This window comes from Lagopus leucura, unplaced genomic scaffold, assembly GCF_019238085.1.
Source record: "Lagopus leucura isolate 7727_CA_CO unplaced genomic scaffold, USGS_WTPT01 Super-Scaffold_702, whole genome shotgun sequence".
In the NCBI taxonomy this organism is placed as follows: domain Eukaryota; kingdom Metazoa; phylum Chordata; class Aves; order Galliformes; family Phasianidae; genus Lagopus; species Lagopus leucura.
Window position 1 is genome coordinate 1,189,767 of NW_024962254.1, and position 23,804 is coordinate 1,213,570.

Here is a 23,804-nt window from a genome sequence, read left to right on the forward strand (position 1 = left end):
CATAACTCTGGAAGCTGAAGAAGTAGACTCGGCCACAAGCTGCAACTATCAGAGAACGCAGGATTAAGGAGGAAAAGCACATTGCACTACACAGAGAAAATGAAACGGAGATAGAAAAAGAAGAAAGGAAAATGACTGAAAACAACACAAGAGAAAATAGCACACCGTTTATTTTAGAAACTGGAAATTGCCCAGAGAGAGGAAAGACAGCAAATAAAAGTCCTGCTTACTGTCTCAAAAAATGTACTGAATCCAAAATGGGCCCAAGCCCACACACTGCATACAGGAAGAGAGGATAAGAAAAATGAGACTGTGGCGGTAGTGTGCATGCAAGCTGACCACATGGAAACAGGTACTGAAAGCAAATGGAAATCGTAACAAATTGCTGCTGTTCAATGGGAAATCACTTCTAATGACCACATGGTGCACTTGAGCAAGTCAAGTGGTCTTGATTTGAAATAACTGATCGTTAATTCATGCACAGGCAAGCACTTGACTCTCTGAAGCTGCTGGGAGCACAGCCTGTAAATGTGAAGACATGGCAAAACAAGCAACTTTCATTCTGGCCAGCAAAAATCAGCAGGTAAGGGCCTCTCTGGGAGGATGGATGTTCCCTGCTGAGGCACCTGGGTCTCCATTATAAGAGTAGTAACTATCCAAGACTTTCAGACCATGAGCAAAAAAATCTCTTCGTTTCCTTCCTTACCACTCAATACTTCTATAATAAAAGAGAATCCACGATAAAAGTGAAAGGAAAAAGAATGTTGTGCACAAGAAACACAAGGAGCCAGCCATGTAAGGGCAGCAGTTCTGGCCTCAAACCAACTGAGAAAGGACAGAAGTGGGTGTGAATCCTGATGGGAGGTGTTGCAGAGTACTGAGCTACTTCTGGTCAGCCCATAGACAGCACCTGGACAGGACACTCCTAGAGAGTCAGCTCATCCTACAGCAGGCATCTGACATCAGCCAGAGGGGCTGCGCTCAGTAAACGTGGCGAGGTTCATTCTGTTGGCATCAGGCAACCAATGCATGTAAGGTCTTGGGGGGTATAAGAGCCTTACCAGCTACTGAGATGGATTAGTCTCACTCAAGCAAACTCTTATACTCCCCTTCAGACACTGAACTGTCACTGCAAACGTGGTCTCAGTTCATGAGGTTTACCTGTGTGCAGAAATTTCTGCTAGACAAAAATCAATTCTCTAAGCATGGCAGCATTTAACTTTCAGAATAAGCTCATAAGCCCTGTTATATTAAAATGGAATTGTAGTATTCTCAGTGCAGGGAAAAAAATCAGGATGAAAGACATGATCAAAAAAGTGTATATTCAGTAGCTGAGAAGCCTCTGGTTTTGTTTTAGACATGACAAACGTAACAAGTTTATGTACATACTGTTAGAGAGTAAGCTGAATGCAAGTTCATTACAGGAAAACAAGAACAAATTTAAATGGTTTTTAAATCTGGACTTTGTTTAGTTACTAGAAATATCTGTCTGCTGGCAGTTCTGCTAAGTTTCTCAGGTATTGGCTGGCAGTTTTCTTCATCATTAACAGAAGGATGCTGATTGCACTATAAGCCAACCTTTGCAAACACCTCTCACCTCAACAACAAGGCAACATTAAGAGATGCAGAGCAGGCTGAATAAAACCACTTTTCTACACCAAGTTTCATGGCCCAGGTTATGTTACCACTCCTCAGTGGAAAACACAGAAAACGTTCAGAATTCTTTAGTTTGTTTTTCCATCTATCAGATGAGTTCTACCAGACAGCTATTTCTGCCCTTTTGGGGGTTCAAAATGGAGGTGTTCAGGAACCACATGGACGTGGCACTGAGGGATGTGGTGGTGGGCAGGGGCTGATCGTTGGACTCGATGACCTTCAGGGTCCTGGCAAGCTCACTGATTCTATGATATAGAAAGGCAAGTATTTTCTCTTGTCATTGTTGACCTCACATGCATTTATCAGACTATTTATACGCTGGGGTTTACCTGTGGGCTTATTTTTTTCTGCATTGCACTTTCTATCAAGTCTTGTAGTTAATTAGAAAACTTGCACCATCTCCTTCAATTACACAGCAACTGTACAGATATAATGTTTCTTGGCAGTTTCAACTCTTTGACAAGGTAGATTATAGCAGGAAAGGCAAAATGGTTTTAAGTTGAGGGAGGGAAGATTTAATTCGGATGTCAGGGGGAAGTTCTGTACAGAGAGAGTGGTGAGGTGCTGGAACAGCTGCCCAGAGAGGCTGTGGATGCCCCGTCCATCCCTGGATGTTCAAGGCCAGGTTGGATGGGGCCCTGGGCAGCCTGGGCTGCTATGAAATGTGGAGGTTGGCAGCCCTGCCTGATTCTCTTTGACTGTCAAATATTGCAGATACCACTTCTGGCAAACTCAGGTCACAGCACATAAAATGTTGTCAGTTCAGTGGATCTTAAAGAAATCCCACGGTGTAACCAAGCCGTGAATTTATCATGAATATATGATGATACATATGATGAATTCACGTAGAAAAGGGAATACTGTGACTAAGCATCTGGTATTTTACAAACAGTAGCATTACGTGAGACTTCTTGAAGGATCTGCAGAAGCAAAACATGAGGATGAAAACCAAGGCATCCTGCTGCACAGAGCACACTTCCCTGTCAGCTGGCAGGGAGCAACTGCACATTTGTTCTGCTCTAAGGTAATGTCAGCTCCTGACTTTATCAGCAGTTCAAGTGAAAATTTCTAACGTTTTACAGAAACACAGAGATCCAGAAAAAGATGCAGCACATGTTGGAGGTTTGGGCAAAACACTCACAGAAGTGCAATGTTTGCAGCAGCTGACAAGGAAGGCAGCCATACAGCTGGATGAAAGTCATTCTGCAGATGAAATCACAAGCATAACATTTTATGAGTTTTATCCAATTAACACAGAATTTGAGGCTTTTTTTTAACAATTCTTTCACAGCTAGTAGCAACTTTTCTCCATTATTTCTTAGGAAACCTAGGGAGCAAGTGAGAACAGAAATGTTTAGAAGTACAACTGAGATAATTGCCTGACTAAGTGCTAGTAGTAAATAGAAAACAGGAGCAGGGTTTGACCAACTTTCTTAAGCTTAGGTCTAAAGAAAATACAATTATTCAGACATACAGAACAAGCAAATCGTATGTGAGCTAACAGAATCCCAGACAAAGTGAGAATTCACAGAAGGTTCAATCCTTGAAACAAAGATCTGAAGTCAGAACTTCTACAGGCAAACTCAAGCTTTCACCTGCTAACAACATCAAAATATGTACCCTGATGATGTAACTTATTGCAAGGAGCAGTTCTAAGCTTGGGGCTGTCGCAGCTTCACACAGGACTGCCAGCTTTGGGGTCAGTGTTATCTCCCATCCACTTGGGCAGACTTGAAGCTACAAAGCTAGAAGGAAAGATGGTTACACCCCGAAAGGACACTGGGTTTCATTCTAACATACAGCCATTACTCAGAAGTCAGGTTTGAGATACAAAGCCCTAACACAGCCAAGCACACAGGGACACTATCAGGAACTGGAAAGAGCCGAGTAGGCTGGGCTGCAGCTCCAAGGAAGGTGCTGCAGTTTAACAGTCTCCCTAAATCTTTCCTTCTTACACAGGCAGACGGAAGGGGAACAAACCCTGGCAGTGGAAGCTGCGTTCAAGCACAGCACTTGGAACAGAGAAAGATGAAACACATCAGAGCCACAATGAACACAACCCAGGTCTTGGGCAGTGACCACCGTCTGCTGCTTCAGAATGTGGACAACGAAACCCCAAAGCACAAGGCTGAGAATGCCTACCCCCAGGCACCTTTAAATACTCCACTTAGACAATGCCTGGTTTAACTTAGAAGCAAGAAACTTCACATTCTTGCTTTATTTTCCAATATTTTTACTACAACTCAGTATATCTTAGCACAGAATCACAGAATGGCCAGGGTTGGAAGGGACCTCAAGGATCAAGAAGCTCCAACCCCCTGCCACATGCAGGGCCACCAACCTCCACATTTCATAGCAGCCCAGGCTGCCCAGGGCCCCATCCAACCTGGCCTTGAACACCTCCAGGGATGGACGGGGCATCCACAGCCTCTCTGGGCAGCTGTTCCAGCACCTCATCACTCTGTGTATAGAATTTCCCCCCTGACATCCAATATGCACCTAAATCTTGCTTGCTCTAGCCTCAGTAATAACTTGCAGCAATCAATTGCAATTATGCCACATGTGAAAGACATTTCAATTTTAATCACCTTTAAGTTTTATTCAATACACCACTGTTGTTTCTACAAGGCCAGAGGAACACCAATCTGTGGGAGCCATAGTGCACATCTCTGAAGCCATCAGCATCCACTTATCTCCTTCTGTTTTCTTAGCAAGTAAAGTTAAGTACCCATGCCATAGAAAATAATAATGATAAAAATATGAAATTCCTCTTTACTTCCTCTTTAGTTCTACCACAGCAAGAATTCTCTTTTCTCCAGCCTGCTTCCTGTTGGTTAATTAGTTTGTGCTTGGGCGATTACCACTCCAATGCTGATACATGTCAAGAGCTTGCTGGCTACAAGGGCTGAGTGCCCCACCATGTCTCTTCCTCTGCCAGGGAGGGATATGAGCAGGGTGGAGAAAGCAGAGACCGCTGGCAACATCAGTGTGCATTACCACGTCGGGCTGCAAACAGTGTGGGCAAACTGCACGCTCCATGGCTCACCTGATTCCTCCTGCCACAAGGAATCACATCAAGGATGGGCATGATAGTTCCTGTTTTGGACACATCAGGTAAAGCTGCAGCAGAACACATGTCAACCAGCGTAACCAGTGACCTCCTTGAAAGACTTTCTGCATATATACTTAAGTATTCCATCAGTATATCCATGCTTAAAAGAAGTCAGAAAAAGAGAGTATATCATCTTTTTCTCTGAAGAAAAACTAATGTAACATCAGAAGTATGAAACTACAACTTCATAAAGTTTATCAAAAACAGATGTAAAAGCTTCTTGAGTTTGATCCCCTCAATCTTTGTTAGGCTCCTTGCTCTGTGTTAGTTGCTCTGTTTTCCACTTCTGCACTCTGATTTCAAGCCTTTATATTTTTACTACTTGTATTTCTAAACTCTTGCAGAAAGCCAGACGACTATCTGAGCCTGGCAAAGCAGCACGCTTTCATACTATTAGCATGTACATCATTTCCTAACACATCAGTTTTATCGTATTTCATCTTTATTGCCAGAAACGCAGCAGAACTAGAACGAGGATATCACAAATTAGCCTAATAATACATTATGCAAATAGGTTACTTAAGTTCTCAGCAGTGTCCTTATTTTAATTATTGTAGCTAACGATTTCAGACATCCGTTTCCCAGCCTGCTTTCTTTTCTCTACGCCTTTTCTCTCCAAACCCACCTCAGACTCGCTAACTTCCTTCTCACCACTGCCAGCTCCCAGTACATCCTCCTTGGCTTTGTCAGGATTCAATTTCCACCCCTCAAACAGCTTCTGCTTGGCATCAAAACATCCCGCTCTGAAGCTTATCTTCACTTATCCTGCTTCCATTTTGGCAGACACGAATTCAGAGACCTCCTTTAGCTTTGCAAGCAGGCTGTTCCTAGGACACATTCAGCATTTTTCCTCCTTGACCTCTGACTGCTTCCGGGCTCGTTTACCTCTTCCAAAAGCTCTCTTCTACTGTATCAGTTTTTTCCTACCCACTGTAACCTTTCTGAACCAAAGCAGATTGCTACTGTGTCACTGAGGAGGTCAGCAGTTAGCTGCAGAATGCCTAAGTTTAAAAACATGGTTTAAAGGACAGTTTTGCCCCTTTGTGGCAGCTCCTCCAGCAGTGGAGGAATGTTTCCACGCCAGTTCCCTTCCAGCAAGCCCTGCAGACAGCCCTGCTCTTCACCTGGTGCAGGGGAAGCTTTCCAGCTGAACGCCCAATATGCAGTCCTCCACCTGGGATGCTTTCTTGGGATGTGTTAACAGCATCACACCACAAGCTCTGGGGCCAAACTACGATTTTTATACACTTCTACCATCCACAAATTAATTGGCTTTTGTGAACCATCATCATTTTTCTCAGGAGGAAACCATTATAATCCTGGTAGTCATTAACACTAAAAGGCAACAAACGTGCCCTGGCACTTCTGTTACCAGATAGCTGTAGATGAGCTGGAAAACAGCCAGGTGTACCAGAGGGACACAGAACTGAGGAGGAAACAAAGTGATTATTCACGTCCAAGTTCTGTTTAATAACCAATTTCATTCAACATAGCACTGCTTCAGGACTCGGCCAACTAGGACTGACTGCAAGGTGAGACAAGTGGCACAGCCTAAGACAGTCAAAAGGCAAAATATTTTTTCTACAAGGCCTAACTGATCGTGATGGAAAGAAATCTCATGCTTATGGGGCAGCTGTTGAAGCATAAAAACCTTCAGAAATGGGCCCTGCCTCGCTTTGAGAAACAGTTTGTTTTTTTCCTCTGACCATTACAGGCCTCAACAAGGTCACAATTTCTCCTGTAGTTCTCTGAAATCCTCCAGCACCTCAGCTGTAAGAGCTCTGTGTCACTCCTGGGGAAGAGAAATGACTGCATCAGGCTGATGGCAAACTGTGAATGGGAGACTGACAAATGCTACAGGCTGCTAAGAAAACTTGTTAATGCCAATGTGTTTGTGGAGCTTTGCAGAACAACCAGAGCAAAGGAGAGTTCATTGATTGGGGAAGAAGGGTGGGGATGGAAGGAGAGAAAATGAAATTAAACAGGCTGGAAAGAACATCACAGTGTTATCAACAGCCACAGACCTGGCTGCGTTCTACAGCCGAAACAAAACCTATGCTGTTTTTGCGAGGCTGGAAGGAAGCACAAAAATACACACTTCTATCCAGACTTTATTATTTATTTCCCAGCAATTTTAGTATCTCGATCAAAATAGATAATTTCATTAAGCTCCAAAGCCACAGACACAGAGCTCTGTCCCATCACTGGCATCCAAGTAGGGACTGGTCACAGCAGAGGGCGAGCACTGAGGAACGCCACCATGCCCACTTGTCCCTCTGGTGAGCAGTCACACCAAGTGCTGAGTAAGTCCAAACAGCACAAACCAGAGGAATACAGCCATAGCTCACGAGTGCTGCAGGGTCCTGAAGAGATCTTCAGGTTGACATGGATCCTTCCAGAGAACCCCAAGAAAACCAGCTTTGAGGAACCAGTGAGCACACTGACCCAGTACTCTTTTTAGGACCATATATATTCCTCTTCCCATCACTTCTTGCCAGCTCGATGGCTCTGGTCCCTCCTTTGCACCACCAAAAGGAAACCTTGCTGTCCCTCCTGCCTTCTGCCTCCAGTGGGACATTACCACCAAGCCACAAAGCACCCAGACCTGCCAGGTACTCAGGCATATTTCTTCCTGGGAGCTGTCATCTATCAGCTACTGCAGAGCACGGGGACACCACAAATAGACATTCTGTTTTAATCTTCATATCAACAACACCATGCAATTTCCAGAAGTTCTCCTGGGTTTCTCAGTTTAGCAGGGGCCATAAACAAGCTCATCTAAATGCAACCTTCAAAATGGGCTTGGAAGTAGGGGTACCAGGCAGGGAGCACAAGTAACGGCACCTGGCTGACCATTCTCACATTTGATAGTATTACCATGAACTAACCCCAAAGAAAAAAAACAAAAGCCCTGTTCAAGTCGACTGGGAAGGACAAAAAAAGAAAAATAGTTTTAAAATAATAAAAGAGAAGACAAAAAACCTCTGGGCTATAAGCTACTGGATGCTGGAAAAATACTTGGAGAAACTCTTACAGCTTTTGTCAATCCCTGCAGTTGACCAGCGCCAAGGACACAAGACTGATGGATGGCTGATTCCATCTGGAAGGGTTTTCCTGCTGCTGTCAAATCACATTCTGTAGCTGTTTTCCCACAACACACCCAACTGGGACCAGCAGCACCTACCTCTAATACACAATACAAAACAGGTGCCAATCATGATATGCCCTGAATTCTATGATCCTGAAGATTGGGATGGAGTACAGCTTAGATTCCTTTAGCCACCTGGCTGTTTAGTAGCACTCAGCATCTTCTGCCAGGAAAGAACCTTGATGAAGCTTAAGTTTCCCAGTGGGGATGCTATTTTGAATGTGCCAAAAGAAGGCCAAGGGCTTGACAATACGTAACTCCTAGCTTCCATGTGATGATGTCACTGAAAACTCAGTTTGATGTTTGTGAAGCTCTTTCATGCAGATACCCGACAACAGGGCCCATGAGCTTCTTTCAGTAAACAATGTCACACCAGTCAGAACTTCCACTTGCATTCTGAACCTCACAAACTTGTTTAGAAGTAAGCAATCCTTGAGACTCTGTGGCTTAGGAGTACCACTGCCTTTTCTGAAAAGCTTTTCTCCAGCTCTGCACCATCTGAAGCACATCTGAATTGAACAAAGCCACCCACCAGAAGCACATCACCCTTCCTCAAGGGAGGCACAAAAACCTGAGTTAAGTCCTGGTGGGGCTGAGTTCTAGCAGGAGGACTCTGGTGTTCTGTCAGGGCAGAAATCTGTGCTCCGAGTTCCTTTTCTTCATTCAGTGTGGTATTTTGTGATCTTCTTCCCACGAGCAGTGTTACTGACAGAAACTGGACCTGCTCATTTACCCACAAGTACTGTGTTTGTCCACCTTCCATACAGGATCTGAAGAAATGTGGAGCCCAGCTGGAACTCACAGTGGTGTTCCCAGCCCAAGTTCCAGGTGAGATGACACGCCGATGAATCTACAATAGTGATAAGAAGTCTTGCCATGGAAAACTAGCAAAATAGGAATAGTTAAAACAGAGATAGGCATCCATACTCTGTTATGAAGCAATTAATTCCAAGATAACTTAATTCATAAAGGAAGAAATTAAAAGTGCATGTTGGTAAGACACACTGATCTTAAAGTCACACTAATCCAAAATGACTGAAACGCAGTTTATTATATTGGAGAGTATAGAGAACAATTATTTTTGGTTCGTACCTCCTCCAAATGTAGCCCTGATGTACTCTGACATTGAGCTCCAAGCAGCTGGAGTCCACCTTCAGCAAACCAGTTACCTCAATGACTAGAAACGTGGTGCTGCATAACTTGAAATAAACCTCTGTGCAGAGGGGCACAACCTCTGTCATCCTCCAGAATGAAACAAGGACAGCAGTAACACAGTATGTCCATAAGTTCACTAGGTACACACTTATTTGCAAGCCCACTGATCAAATCTGACATTTTGATTCTACAATACCTTCTTGTTAAGTTAAATAGATTGCATTTTCCTAACAGGTGGATTAACAGCTTTGACAATGTTTAAAATTTGGTTCAGCCCCTCAGTACAGCAGGACAGCAGCCATCTACTTCACATATATATATTTATACATGCATTCAAGTTTGACCTGTGTTTAGGTGACAGCTAACTGATTTAAAGCAGCAGTTACATGTATTATTCACACAGGGCACGACAAGATACAAGCACAGCCCCACAAAGCTGATAAGAGAAACTTTGGACTACTTGACAGATCCTGACGGCAGCAGCAACCCTAGGATATTGTTATACCCACACTTAACATGTCTGATGATGAATATCCAGCATTACCTGATGTGGGAACAAACTCCTCCCACCCAGTAAAATGACCATCACCAATAGTAGATGCCAGAATTTCATAGTCCACATGAGAGGGCAGTACATGAATATACAGAATTGTAGGGGTTGGAAGGGACCTCTAGAGATCATCGAGACCAACCCCCAAACACCTTTCTGCACTGAAATCAGACAGAAGGTTTTAAGCACCATATTAGTCACTCAATTAGCATTTGACTACTTCCATATCACATTTATTTTCTCCTTTAAACACTAAACAATCCTCCGTGGATTTTGAAGGCTATGCAGTCTATCATGACTTCTGCCTGAAGTCACATCAAACCTCATAACTTCTGATCAGCACTGTACAGACAGGCTTGGTCTCAACTATTAAAAACAAACAGAAACAATCACAGCAACAGAACGTTTTCTTCTTCAAAATGAACACTCCTATTCTTGAGCATGAAAGTCTGTTAGACTCCTAGTCATCAGGTCTTGTTGGCTTTTGCTTGCTATATTAAACAGGCACAGAGCTCCAGGTATGCTTCTCCCATACAAGTACTCAGCAGCCATATAAAACACTGTTAATTTCTTCAGAGGGTGGTGAGAACCATTAAGCTTAAAGCAGTAAAGCTTTCCAAAGCTATTGGGATGACAATAGGAAAACTGACATAATCCACTGAAACAAAGGGCTTCAGCCTCAGAAAAAGAGAAAAGATGCGAGATGTCTAGGAGATGTAGAAAAATAAAGCAGCTTATAACACTTAACTTACTGATCTGAAGCATGGTAGCTCCAAGGAAAACATACTTTGAGTTCCACAATGTGGTATCAGGTATACTTTAAAAAATTTAAAGAAGCCATAAATGACTTGCACAGGTTTCCCACTGCCTCTAACCTCAGCTCCCATTACAAAGCTAAACAGGGGGAGGAAAGATTTACTAAAAAGAACCTACTATGGAGCACCTGCATCTCACTGCACCTCTTTACACCACTGAAATCTGAGCCGGCACACAAAGAGCGCTGTTATTATCAAACTCCAAACTCAACACGTTTGGTTGGTAATGAAGAGACAAACATCAAGGCTGGCTCAATCTATCAGGAGGAGACTGCCAAGGATCTAAGGAGATCCAAGACATCTTCTTTTTGCTGTTCTCAAGATCACCTTTAGCTTGATCGTTGCTGGGAAGACTCTGATGCTGCTTTGCTGGAATACACAGAGCATGCAGACTTGTTACCATTCTATCAACAACAACTGAAAGCCCACACTGCTAAGAAAAGCCTGCGAAAACTGGGGAGCTAACAGAGCCTAAGAGGCTTTGGGAAAAGCCATTCACCTCAGTGAGAAGTTCTCCCATTCATGCACTAGGGAACCTGGCACACCAGCAAGCCTTTTGAGTAGTCATGTGTAAAATTACATCTCTGTTGTGCAAGCTAACGTTCTACTAATATTTCCATTCATGAGAGACAAAGTGCTTAATTAACATTTATACCAATTCTCAAGCTATTTACAAACACAAAGGAGGCGGTGATTTGATATCATGGTTCCTTAAACACAGCCCCAAATGCAGATATAGTCCTTACTCCCCTTCATCATATATATTAAAATATTGAACTGTTCTTCTGTTACAATTGAAGCTCCTCGTAAAACGTCCTAAGTGTGTTCATGAGAACAACTATTGTTTTACTGCCAGTATTTGGTCCAACGTGCAGTTTTGCTCCTGTGAGCAAGCAGATACAGGGATAAGGTACTACCCCACATCCTAGAACCACCTTATTAGGATTAGTTCTGCATCTAAAAGTACTGTAACACGGGGGGTAACGACAGCTCAGTCCTCATAATTCAGAGTTAACGTAATACACTGAATCCCTCACTAAATCCTAAGAAACAATTTACTGTGAGGCATGTCAATTAGCAAGCATTTAAGAGAGCAGTGCCACAAACCGAAGAAACAATCAACTTTCTTCATTTCCAAAGAAGCTGAAGACTGTTGTAACTGTAACCCAAGCCTTGATATTGTATACAAAGCAAGAACCACGATTTTTAAGGGCAAGACCATTATTCTTCCTACAGCAAATTATTCACTAAATGACCATAGTCTCATGACTTTAATTGAACAGTCACGTCCTACAAATGAACCACCAGCACTGGTTGAGCTCCTGTGTTGTCCAGATTTCTGAAGGCTGCTTCCACACGCACACATTCATCCCATCCCATAAGACCACCCAACGACGACCAGCAAAACCAACGTCACGTCACCATTTTGCTATTCAGGCACGATTTATGCTGCCCACCAGATCCCAAAGCACATCTTTTAAGTTGGTTTGTACGTTTTGACAAGACCACGCCTCTGCCCACACAGTTAATATCCAAGCAAGCCAAACAACTGAGGAAATCCACTCATCCTCCAGCACTGTTGTCACTGTAGCAGAGGTAATATGGCACAGCTCAAACACTGAGCGTGAATGAAATCTCAGAGTCCTATCAGAAAGATCTGCCCTCTTCCTAGCTGCAATGCCAGCTCTACATCCACGCAGCATCCCTTCCTGCAGAAGGTTATACCTTGTTTCTTTAGCAATTAGAACAAAGAGCTTGTTCATTATTAACAGGAAAATGCAAGGCTGTTATACAGCTAATGAACAATGCTCAAACTTGAGCTCCTTGAGGTGCATGGTTAGAAGTTACACTGACATCTTCCAACATTAACTCTGCAGACGTGAACTAAAAAAAAGAATCAAACACAAACTTATGGAGCAGCTGACCATCAGAAAACCATGAGCTCTAACCACTGTGCACCCCAAACTATTCACTTCTCTCCTTCATCACAAAATGAACGTGGAGAGAAGCTCCTCAGAGACATTACCTGCAAGTTGGGATTTAAAACCCATTCAAGATTCTAAGCTCAGAAGAAAAAAAAACACTGAAGTTTTGTGGCCATTTGTTTAGGTTTTTTAATACATATGTTTCTGTCAATGTAAGTCCACTGTCCACTTGGTAGCAAAAGTGAAATTGCATACAACTGAAATGCAAACCTCTTTTGTTCTCCAAAGAAAAACTACACACTGTTGGTGCAACGGATGCTCAGGAGAACATTTCTTCAGTTTTCAAACAACGCTTAGCAACTTTCTGACTTACACACATCAGAGAAAAGCACTTGGGGAACTAACGTGTCAAAATCACACAGAGAAATGCAGTCTCTGCAACTGTTTTTCCAAAAGCTTAAAATACTGCGGCCAGCAGCTACCAGCCATGTTCCTCCATTCAAGAGAAAAGGAAAGAGTTGGCATCCATAACATCCATAACTCACCCCTACCATGAACTTCATTCAGCAGCTACTCAAGAGAAAAGCTGAGTTGTCTTTCTATTGATGCCCCCCCAAACACATCAGGAACTGAAATATTTTTATCAAATATATACATTTAGAACACAGCTCACTACCTCAACCTTTAATTTTACTTTATTCTGCAGTCTGCACACAAGAAAAGTTACATGATAATTGACACTGTTTCACACATTAAGCTTAGTTATCTTTACAGACATTATTTCAAATTGATATTTTCATTACATATTCAAACTTTAAGCATGACAGTGGCTTTTATTCACAAGTTCAGCAAAACTTGAACAGAACAATACTTCTGTGAATTACCTTTTATGTAACAGGCAGAGGAATGCAAGGGAAATTTAAAATAAACATCTATGTTTCCATAAGTTAACCCTATTTTTGGATCCCACTTTTTCTTTTCATATTCATTAGGTACAGGACAGCACAAGGAGCAGTAAAGGAACCGCATTACATTTTGGCTGGGATGAACTCACAGATAGGATGCTTGCACTTTATATAAAGAAAAACAATTTCATTCCATGGGGAAGCACACCCACACCGATTTATCCCCAAACCCCTATAAAGAGGGTTGTATGACAAGGAAGGAGTCAGATCTGGGGGGAAAGGCGTTCTTTTTGGCCCCAAAGCAGCCCTGGGCTGGGATTCTCCAGCAGCAGGAAGTTTCTATGGGGCCTGCCGAGCATGCGCTGTGAGCCCAACAGTCTCCCTATGTGGCAAGAGTGCAGAGGCAACAAGCAAACCAATAATCGAGGCAGAGAGCAACAAGCACCTTCCCCTCCGAATCCCTGCTGGCATCCCTCCCCTAGGCCCCCGCGCTGCTGCCCAAGGCCCTCCTGCAGCCATCACAGGGAGATCAGGGTCTGGCAACCTAACCCTTGGTGTGCTGAAGGGAGAGGAGAGGAGAAGCAGGCAGGACATCCCCTGTCTCTGACAACTCAGGGGGTGTCACTGGGGGTGAGCAAGGAAGAAGCTCAGAGCCACCATCCCAGCTGTGAGAGGAGGAGGAAAGGGGGGGGGGGGGGGAGGAAAGGATGGAGCACAGCACAATGGCTGTGTGGGGGGGGGGTGGGAGGAGATCACCCACAATAGCAGCGCTGAAAAGGGGGGCGGGGGGGAGGCCCTTCTGCGTGCCCCCCCCTCCCAAGTACACAGATCAGGGAGCAGACCCCTCTTCATTCTCCACCCCATGTAGAGGAGAAAGGAAAAGGGGGGGAGAACGGGAGAGGCAGAGAGAACTGCCCACTACCACTCCGCACTCTTTTTGGTTTAGGGAAGAAGTAGAAAGGGACGCAGGCTTGGGGAGTAAGGAGAGGGGAGAGGCAAAGTGGCAACCCTCAAGCAGTGAGAAGGAGGGAGGGGGAGAAGACTAGATGCTGCCACCATTGGCCTAAACAAACAAGCAAACAAACAAACGAATACTTATTTAAGATAAGCTTAAATAACAAGGAGCTGATGGAGGGGGACACAGCACTGAAGGGGGCCACCACCTTCCAACGCCTCACTGAACGGCTGGGGGGGGCAGAAAGGCAGCACCCCCCCCCATCCAACAACTACCCCTATATGAGGGGGGGCGAAAGAGGCATCGGGAGGCTCCATCCTTCCCCCCCCCACACCCCGAGGCTTCACTCCGGGAATCCCAGGCCCCTCCTCTCCCTCAGCGCGCTCCACCCCCGGGGCTGGGAGGAGGCGGGGGGGGAACCCCCCCGGCCCCCCCCCCCCCCCATACACACAGCCCCAGAGCCCCTCACAGCGCGGCCTGACCCTTCCCTGAGGCGCGGGGACGAAGGATGGAAGGGGAAAGGGGAGGGGAGAGCTGAGGGAAGGGACCCCCAGGCCGCTCACCCTGGTCTCCAGGTTCCTGTGGAGGCTGTAGGACGCGCTCCAGATCGGGGAAAGGCAGCTCGGGGAGATCCAGCAAAGCACCGTAGCGTTCGAGGAAAGAGCAAACGACGGCGAAGTTAGGCCAAGAGCCCGGGCAGCACGGGCCGGCGGGAGGAGGGGGAGGCGGCGATGGAGCCGGAGGAGCCGCCGCCGCCATCTTGGACCCGGGGATGGAGAAGGAGCTGAGGAGGGGGCGGGGAGGGAGGGGGCGCTGCCGAGCTGCGCGCCGCCACGATCCCACAGTGCACCGCGAGAGGCGGGGAGATGGGGAGGCGTCGGCCAGAGCGTCTCCGGGCGGCTCCTCTCCTCCGCGTGCGGCACGGGAATGAAAACAAGGCGGGGCGCAAGGAGGGCGGAGGGGCTATTTATAAGGAGGCGGGGCCTCAGGGCGCCGCGGCCAATGGGAGAAAGCGAAACGACAGCGCTGCGGAGAGGGGGTGGAGCCGGCAGGCGACGTTGGCCAATGAGGGGGCGGTAGGCGGGGCTTGGCGCTCCCCACCCGCGTGAGGCCGAGGTGGCGGTTTTTGGGGTCGGGGTCGCGCGGGTGGCGGGTGAGTGTGGCGCGTAACGGTCGTAACGGCTCCACGAGCGCTGAGGGGACGGGCGGGAACGGGCGGGCAGCGGCGGCCGCGGGGCACAGGGAGACCCTGGGACCTGAAGGGCTGCCCTCCGAACGCTGGGAGCTTAGGCCTTGCCGCTCAACTAGCGTTCCCGTGGGGTATCAGGAGCTCTCTCCCCTTCGTAGCTTTTATCACGTGATACCTCCAGATTTTTCGGTGCACATTGCGGTAGATACCATAGCATATAATTAAAAGCCAGTATTTGTTGAGGAAATCCTTTCCGATCCTTGCTGGTTGGTGATTGGACTGTGCCCTCTGCGAAGAATGTCCAAAGGCCACATTAAGAAGTTCATTCTTCCTCGCCTTGGTTTCAGGTGCTTTCCTTCACACTTTGTCGATGCTCTCTGTCAGTGCTGTGGAAATATTTTTGCTCTCTGGATCATATTTGATGGCTTTGAGGTCTGTCTCAGCTCCTGCCACTTCTGGGTGGTCGGTTCTGCCTTTCCCCTTGGTTAATGGGCAGCTTCTCTCAGTTGGGAGCAGCGCTGTCATCTTATTTCACCACGCTGTTGGGAAGGTGGTCCAATGAACCTTTGTGTGAACCCATCGCACTGCAGATGTGTGAGGAACAAATCAAGAACATATTAACCCGGGCAAATTGCATTGCCCTGTAGCTGCGTGCCTGGCTTCCTCTTTGGCAGAGCACCTGTCTCACTAACTCACAAAGCAGTGAAGGAATAATTGCCCTCTGTGCAATTCTCTGGCAGCCTCAGAGCTGCGCTGAATCCAAAGTAATGCTGCTTTTCCTTCATGTGCTGCTAGAAGCAGGGCACTGAGATGGATGTCACGTCGTGCTGCTGCTTGTGGTAGCGTGTGCAGCATAGGAAGACAATCCAAAGATTTCTCTTTGCTGAGGGCTCTTCCTTTAATGGGTGCCACTGGGATTCTGAGAATCTGGATGCCTGGAAGGATCTGCTGCTGAGGGTTTCTGGGCGAGCCATGAACACAGTTTTGCTGCAGAAATAACCTTCTATCTTTGTCATGCAAGTTTCACACCATCTTCTTCTTCCCTTACAGTTCAGAAGGCCATTACCTTCCAGACGCAGCAGCTGGCAGCTGTGCTAATCTAAAGCATTTCCAAGGTACCTCTGATTTGTGTCTTGCCATCCAGTGCCAGAATCCCATCAGCAACCAGACTGCAGTTCCTTGAAGGGCTGAGAAAAGGGTGTAAACTCCCTTGGTGCAGTGAGACGATGCTTTCTAAGGCACAGTCTCTGTCGTGCTGATGCCCAGCTGTGACTGTGATAGCTGGTCTGAAAATGACTGTGGTTAATACCAGAAAGCAGTTGCTCTATAGCAGCTCTGATAAGGCCTCAGCTGGAGCACTCTAACTGGTTTTAGGCAACAGACTTCAAAGGAAGATGCATACCAATTGCTGGTTGTCAGGAGGGGGAAAATGAGAAAATAAGCAGAGATTTAGAAAATGCGACTGATGGAAAGGCCAAAGGGAACAGAGATTTATTTAACCTAAAAGAAAGGGAGAAAAAAAGACTTGAGGATGGTTATCTTAAGTCTTAAGGAAAGCAAAAGATGGTGGAAAAGACAAAGACTAAGCTGTTTTCCTTGTCTACGACAAAAATGTTTGGAAATGATTGATTGCTTTAATCTGAAACAATGAGGGCTGAGGTATGAAAAAAGACATTATTTGTGTGCTTAACTATCCTGAGAAGTGACACAGGGAGACTTGGTGTCTGTAAGGAGTGCCATGGGAGAGAAGGCTTCGTCCTTTGGGTGTCTGAAAGTCTTTTGCTACAGCAAGTGGGAATGCCATGGTTTTGTTTTCTGCTGGGTGTTGCCTTTTAGCAATAAAAGTGCAAAGATCAAAAAAATCCTTTAGTTTAAACTCCCTGTTCAAGATCCAAATCTTCTTGCTTCCTGCCGAGGCTAAGAAAGCAACAGCATGTTTGATTGTTTGTTTTAACCTTATTAATTTAAATTAATAAGCCTGTACGTAAGTATGGTTTAGAGGGCCAAAGAAACAGTGTATGTATCAGAGATTTCGTTGTATCCTACGGGAAAAGATTAAAACCCTGATTTGAAAGGATACTCAGGCACCTCAACCCCGTGGATTGTTTTGAAAGTTGATTTGTAGAATGATTTGCTCAGAATCCTACCAGAACCCTCAGGAGGACAGCTGGTAATTCAACAGATCTGATCCATCATTCAGTTCTGGTGCCACAAAATGACACGGATCAAGTCTGTCACGGGGGTTTCTTCTCAGCTGCTTGAGGCAATGACAATACTTAGATGTGTACATTGGCCTGATGTTATGCATCAAATATCTACTTTTCAGACTTTGGTTCAACTCAGCAATGTCTTCCCCTGAAATTGCTTCCCTTTCCTGGGGGCAGATGAAGGTGAAAGGCTGCTCTACAACATACAAGGACTGCAAAGTGTGGCCGGGAGGAAGTCGGACCTGGGATTGGAGAGAAACTGGCACTAGTGTAAGTTTGCTGTTTCTGCCTATCCCGGGCTTTAAATGGGACTGTGAGAGTAGTAAATAAAGATTGTCTTGTGGGATAGAGACTAAATTATGTGAATAAAAAAAATCCACAGGAACTGAGCTTACACGTTTGGAAGAGAACCATGCATGCAGGTTAGTTTATATCACTTTCCTTGAGGTTCTTAGTGATTTTTGAGTAAAGGTGTGTAGATACACTGTCATATGTGATAGTATCTCCATGAAAAGCTCTCAGTCTGGCTAACCACACAAGGACTTGTGTTCATAGCCCTTTACCAAGTGAATACCCTTATAATTTTTGTATCCCTCAAGCTTTAGCTTTAAATGCTATCAGAATGTATCCAAGTAAGGCAATAATATTGATGTTTTGGACTTAGAAGCAGCGTGATAACTATTGTGTTAGGAATTAAATGTTGATAAATTCATCCTATATCAGGGCTTACACTAAGATAGTTGTATTGGCCAAGAAGAAAAACCTAATCCATAAGGGTCAAAGCAAAAAAAGACCTGCAAACACATCAGGTCTTAGAGCCAGCTGGACCCATGTAGGCCCTTGCAGTCACTGCTGTATTCATTTTGGCAGAACTTTGGTTTTGGAACTTCCAATATAGTCTTCTAGGGAATAGAATTTGTTAAGCTGTCAGAGTTCAGTCTATAAAGAGTGTATAATGCAAAGTGAAAGGTAATGTTGCTGTATAAATGGTTTGCAGAGAGAAATAGAGCTGTGTATATAACCTTTTCAATAGCCTTTCATTTATGGCCTGATTAGCAAAAGTGAAGTTTTCACTTTTGGGCTGTTTGAAGGGCCTGAGCTGAGAGGAGCTGTAACTTTTTTGTTTGTCAAGAGGAATCCAAGTTTCAACAGTAATGATTTCCTGCTTCAAACACATATATGGCTGGAGATGCAGAGCTGAAAAATTCCCAATACTTTCCAACTCTTTCACATTTTTATTTCCTTCCAACTATTTGAAAACTCCGTTTCAGATTACAACCACCTACTAACATTTAGGGGGACGTGTCTTCCTTTTAAGGTTTCAGACAGAAGGTGTCAGGTGATAGGGAAGACTTGAACTCGGGATAAGTTCCTGGATGAATCCTCCATTTCACCAGGAGAGTTGGATTTGTTAAATGAAAATGAGAGAAGACTAGCTGGGTTATTCAAAGAAGCAGATATTCTGCGTCAGCATTAAGTAAAATAAAAACAAACCACTTCAGGTTTTCCCACAGAGGCTACTCATAAAGCTTCTTCCTGAGGACAGTTCTGTTGCTCTTACAGCTATGGCAGCCACAGAGTTTGGTGATTTCAATTTAAAATTGAATGCAAGCAACAAATACAGAAGCTTTTCAGACTGCAACTCCGAGTCTAGAAAAATTACAAAGGATTTAATTTGATCTTTGCTGGAAACATCAGAATTCACTGGGTTCATTTGCTGCGTATTTCTTCACGGTAGACTGCGGTGTGTCCACATTTGCTGGGTACGTTTTACCTGGGGCTAGGTGGAGCTGTTCCCCGTGTTTGGCAGAAAGGCAGTGCTCCTCATGTCCTCCACTCCACCTAGAAGTAAACCTTTTCCTTCTCTGCTATCAAACCGATGCCTAGTAGGTAATTATTTCATCAGGAAGAACTGTGCAACTTGCTGTGCCGGATTCTGTTACTAAGCACTAATAAATAGCTCATATGACCTTAACCCTTGGGGATAAAAGGCAGCCTCCCTGACTGGCTGCATTTCAGTGCCATCTGCTAATGGGAGAAAAAGAGTCCTGACGAGAAGACCGGAGAGCAGAACAGGCAAGAAATTCTGCTGCCCTTTCTCCTTCCCTCCTGCTGTCACAGGAATTGCCTGCAGTGACACAGTTATTCCATCATGTTGCATCTTTTCTCCAGTGATAGAATCTTCCTGCTGATGGAAGGAAGCCCCCTTACCAGAGTGCCTCGTGTAACAAGCTCAAATCCTTTTGTTCTGTGGCTTTCATGGCTCAGCAGTACCTACTACAGGATAGCAAACTTCCCCAGCAATCTAATCAATGTAATTGCAGTAACCTGCCCCTGTTTGTCCAAATTTTGAGTCTACCTTAAAAAACCCCAGTGGCAAATCATTACCTGTTCTGCCATAAACACATACGTGGGATGATTTGGCCTGATAAAGCACTGCAGCTGAAGTGGCAGTTTAGGTATGGATCTCAAATCTAAATGCACCTACAGAGAATGCAACTTGGAGAACCAGAAAGGTGAACCATCTCTTGCTGAAATGCCAGGCTTCTTGCTGTTAATTCATTGAAACAACGTAGCGGTGAGTGCAGGGGATAAAGATTTATGGGCCTCCCCATAAAAATAATGTTCTGCAAAAGTCCACTATGGCATTACTCCCTTCATGGGAGAAGATGGTCTCAGTCCTCCCAAAAAATACTTAAGAATCCTGTTTTAAAAAAAAAAAAAAAAAAAATATATATATAGATATATATATATATATATAAATATGTATATATATATAATACATTAAAATTGAAGCTAAGGAGAGAATTAGTGTGACATAATGATGACTTAATTTAATATCACGTGTCTATTTCTGGATTTGCATGTTTGAAGTGTATTAGTACTATAATGAGCTTGCAATCAAAATCCTGTTACAGATCATTTTTCTTTCTTTAGAAAAAGTTTGGTTTCAGAGTTTCTTTCTCAAAATTGAGAATAGAGCAGAAATTGAAGATATTAAGTGCAATGAAGTCGAGCAGCATTTCAGTCCTCTTTGGTAAATGAGATTTACAAAGTAAACAAGCAAGGAATTTAATCATTTTAGTTACAATTCAAGTGAGTAAAGTTGAGCTTGCCACAGTCCGTATTAAAAGCAGGTTCTGTTCACTGTGAAAACAACAGCAGTGCACTGCGATTTATTGATCTCGGTGTTAATGCTGATAGAATGCCAGTTGTTAGACGTAGATGCTTTAGGTACGTACCACATATCTTTTCATTTTTACCTACTTAAGAAAAACATCTTTATTGCCATCCATTGATTTACTGTCATCCTTCATCTGAGGGTAAAATACCTCTTGAAATTGCCACCGTTAGTGTGCACACAAGAGCTGGTTTACACCTTGGGATAGCTCCTTGATCCTGCTGCTCTAAGGACTGATCCAAACACAGGCACATCCTTCCTGGCTGATGCTGTCAGCACACGGACTATTGCTTTCTTTTCCTGGCACTTAGCATTCTCCAGGAGTGCAGCCTGCTGACCTTGAAGAAGTTGTCAAGAAGGGTGTTAAAACTCTCGTCATTGGCCGTGGCATGAGCGAGGCTCTGCAGGTAGGTTTTTGTTCCCCAGTAAACATAAACTAGAGCTGTTTGTTTGCCTTTCTCTTCTGGAGGATGGGTTAAAAAATCCACGAGGCTTTACTAAAAGCAAGGAACTTGGGGTTGCTGAATTAACCAGACTGAATTGCTGCCAGGAGTCGTTCTCTTCCTGAAAGCAGCAGCATTTGAGCTCCTCACTGTTGGTGTCAGAGTCAACAGAAAATAGTTTTACATTCTGCTACAGAAGCAAGTTAAACAAGGAGCTTTTTTCTAACAGTGTCATTAGTCCCTGCTCTTAGAAGAGGTTGTGAACTAGCTCTAGCCTGCTGTAAATACTCTGATAATTAAGGCCTTTTTGTCACGAATGTTGGCAGTGTCCTTGCAGCAGGTATGCCAGTTACAGAAGGCTGAGAAGGGCTGAGCTTCCCTTCATGAGAAGCAATTCTTCAGGTTTTTGTGAGCTGAGTAACACCTCATTTCTATTATCTTTATCTCAAATTCTGCTCCCTTCTGTAAGAACAAGCTGCACTTTAAACTGCATTCAGGAAAAATGGGAAGTTTGCATATGCTGGGTTCATTGAAAAGAAAAAATGGCATCAATCTTAAAAATACATTCTCAGTTTGTCTACTATCAATAACTTAAGTGGACCTACGAACAGATGGCATCAGTGCTAAGCAATGCCAGCAGCCTCCTGCTGCAGATTGGAGAATGAGCTGACGATTGCTTTCTCCTTTTCTCTTCTGAGGTTCCTCCGTCTACTGTGGACTACCTTAAGAAGAACGGGATCGATGTGTTGGTGTTGCAGACAGAGAAGGCAGTGCAAGAGTACAATGCCCTGGCTGCTCAGGGCGTCAAAGTGGGGGGAGTCTTCCACTCAACGTGCTGAAGCAGCGCCGCTCTGCAGCCCGCCCTGACCTCAGCCAGCGCCGGGCACGCCTCGGCTGCATCGAATTACAGCCGGCGCAGCGGGGAGCTGCGTGCCAATGCATTAATGTGCGCTGCACAGCTAAAACGCGAGGGCACTTTATAAGTTCAGGGTTTAAACAGAGTGCTGTTAATGAAAGCTTTTAACTGCAGAACAATTTGCATACGATCTTGGGATTGACCTAATCTTCCTCTGTAGACTGCGTGCGTTCTGGTTACTTTTGGGCTAAATTCATGAACTCTGGTTGATTTTTGGCTAAATTAAGACACTAAGTTGTGAATGCTTTCATTAGGAAATGGTGCAGAATTACATTATCAGTTACTGCAGCGTAGCCAGAAAATATCTGATGATGACAGTCAAGTGGTAGCTATGAAGTGGTGGCAAAGGATCATTTTATAAATGAGTTCAATAAAACAAAACACAAGGCAGCCCCGAGCAACAGCTCTGCCTCCTGCTGGTGAACTCGCTCAGGGTATCACTTGACACTTCTCTTTACACGGGACACAGAAAAAGCTGCCTACAGGGAAGGAACAGAACCTGTGCCTTGAAGATTTTTATCATTAATTGAAATGTGAATGTTGAGTTGTGGAATATGTATGTGTGTGAAACTCCCTACCTGCTTAAAATGATCAGGAAGATCTGTCACAGAATTGCTTGTAGGAAATCAGTCTAAGTTGCTGCTAGCAGGCTGGGGACAGAGGTAGAATTCTTACCCAGCAGTAGCTGCTAATGTAAACATGACAAGTGTGTTCTTACACTGAAAAAAAATTAAAATTCTTTTAGTTGCTGTTCTCCTTTTGTTTCGCCTACTTCTATTAATATTACCAGTTACTTATTGTGGGTTCCTTTCTTTTCCACCAAACTCACTAAATTCTTCATTGGTGCAGATGAAGTCTGTGCCTATAAGCAAAAGAACAGAGATGATGCTGAGAAAAGCCCTGAGGCACTCGGAGCTACCAGGGGGCAGCACAGAAGCTCGGATGGGTGTGAGAAGTCAATTACTTTCCCAAGCCCTAAGAATGACCCTTTGCAAAATGCTCCACTCTCTTACTATTTGTTCTAGTAATCATTTTATCCATAAAACACAGCGTGGCATAAAGGCAAAGGAAAGTTGAGTGCCCGTAAGTTTTATCTTGCCATCTCTTAATTGCAGCAATTCTTTCTAATAGTGTAGCTGTATTTGAGGCACAAGCCTGAGTAAACCAGCAGGAACTGCCTTTTCAGCTACATTTGTGTTCCCTCTTTGCAAACACCATGATATTTTTCTGAATAACTGAGGCCCAGAATTCTGCAGCCTCAAGAGAATCCTAGAAACCACCTTTGCCACTGCACTGTCTGCAGCCCTGTGTTCGTTGTGCTGGCTGATAGTGGAAAGCAGCTGCTTCTTGATCACAGTTCGATATTTGTGTTATTTCATCATCTTTTGGGCCTTGAACAGGAAGAGGCTTTCATTAAGGGGATAATTCCAGTTTCTTAAGCACTGTTACTCTGTTTGGAGAAGTAAATACCTTATCTTTTCCCTGCAGGTTTTGTTTGTTGTTTTCTACTTTCATACGGTACTGAAATAGTTTTTTGGATGAAGCCTCCTTCAAAAGCACTGCTTGGCCCAGCCCTGCACTGAGAAAAGCACCACGGGCTCCTATACTGCTGCTACACACTGTGTCCTTCCAGAGAGCAGGAGCACA

The 23,804-nt window shown here is 44.6% G+C and overlaps 2 protein-coding genes across 2 annotated transcripts in view; one reads left to right on the plus strand and one right to left on the minus strand.

Annotated features, from left to right (window-relative positions):
* Positions 1-14,988, minus strand: part of RSF1 (remodeling and spacing factor 1) — a 54,354-nt gene extending 39,366 nt beyond the window's left edge. The window contains exon 1 of the mRNA XM_042862472.1: positions 14,785-14,988. Within this exon, the coding sequence (XP_042718406.1) occupies positions 14,785-14,980 (196 nt within the window). The 5' untranslated portion in view covers positions 14,981-14,988. The remainder of the gene's footprint in view (positions 1-14,784) is intronic.
* A 307-nt stretch (positions 14,989-15,295) lies between these two features.
* Positions 15,296-22,911, plus strand: AAMDC (adipogenesis associated Mth938 domain containing). The gene is made up of 5 exons (XM_042862441.1): positions 15,296-15,374; positions 16,461-16,525; positions 17,737-17,887; positions 21,110-21,205; positions 21,940-22,911. The coding sequence occupies exons 3-5, from the start codon at positions 17,756-17,758 to the stop codon at positions 22,078-22,080; spliced, it is 369 nt and encodes a 122-aa protein (XP_042718375.1). The 5' UTR covers positions 15,296-15,374; positions 16,461-16,525; positions 17,737-17,755; the 3' UTR covers positions 22,081-22,911.
* Positions 22,912-23,804: the final 893 nt, after the last annotated feature.

What these genes read in the sequence shown, in the direction of transcription:
- AAMDC (XM_042862441.1), top strand. Translation starts at nt 17,756, where the DNA reads ATGTCTTCCCCTGAAATTGCTTCCCTTTCCTGGGGGCAGATGAAGGTG. An exon ending in GGAGAGAAACTGGCACTAGT is followed by an intron (nt 17,888 to 21,109) that starts GTAAGTTTGCTG and finishes CCTGGCACTTAG; the next exon opens with CATTCTCCAGGAGTGCAGCC. An exon ending in GCATGAGCGAGGCTCTGCAG is followed by an intron (nt 21,206 to 21,939) that starts GTAGGTTTTTGT and finishes TTCTCTTCTGAG; the next exon opens with GTTCCTCCGTCTACTGTGGA.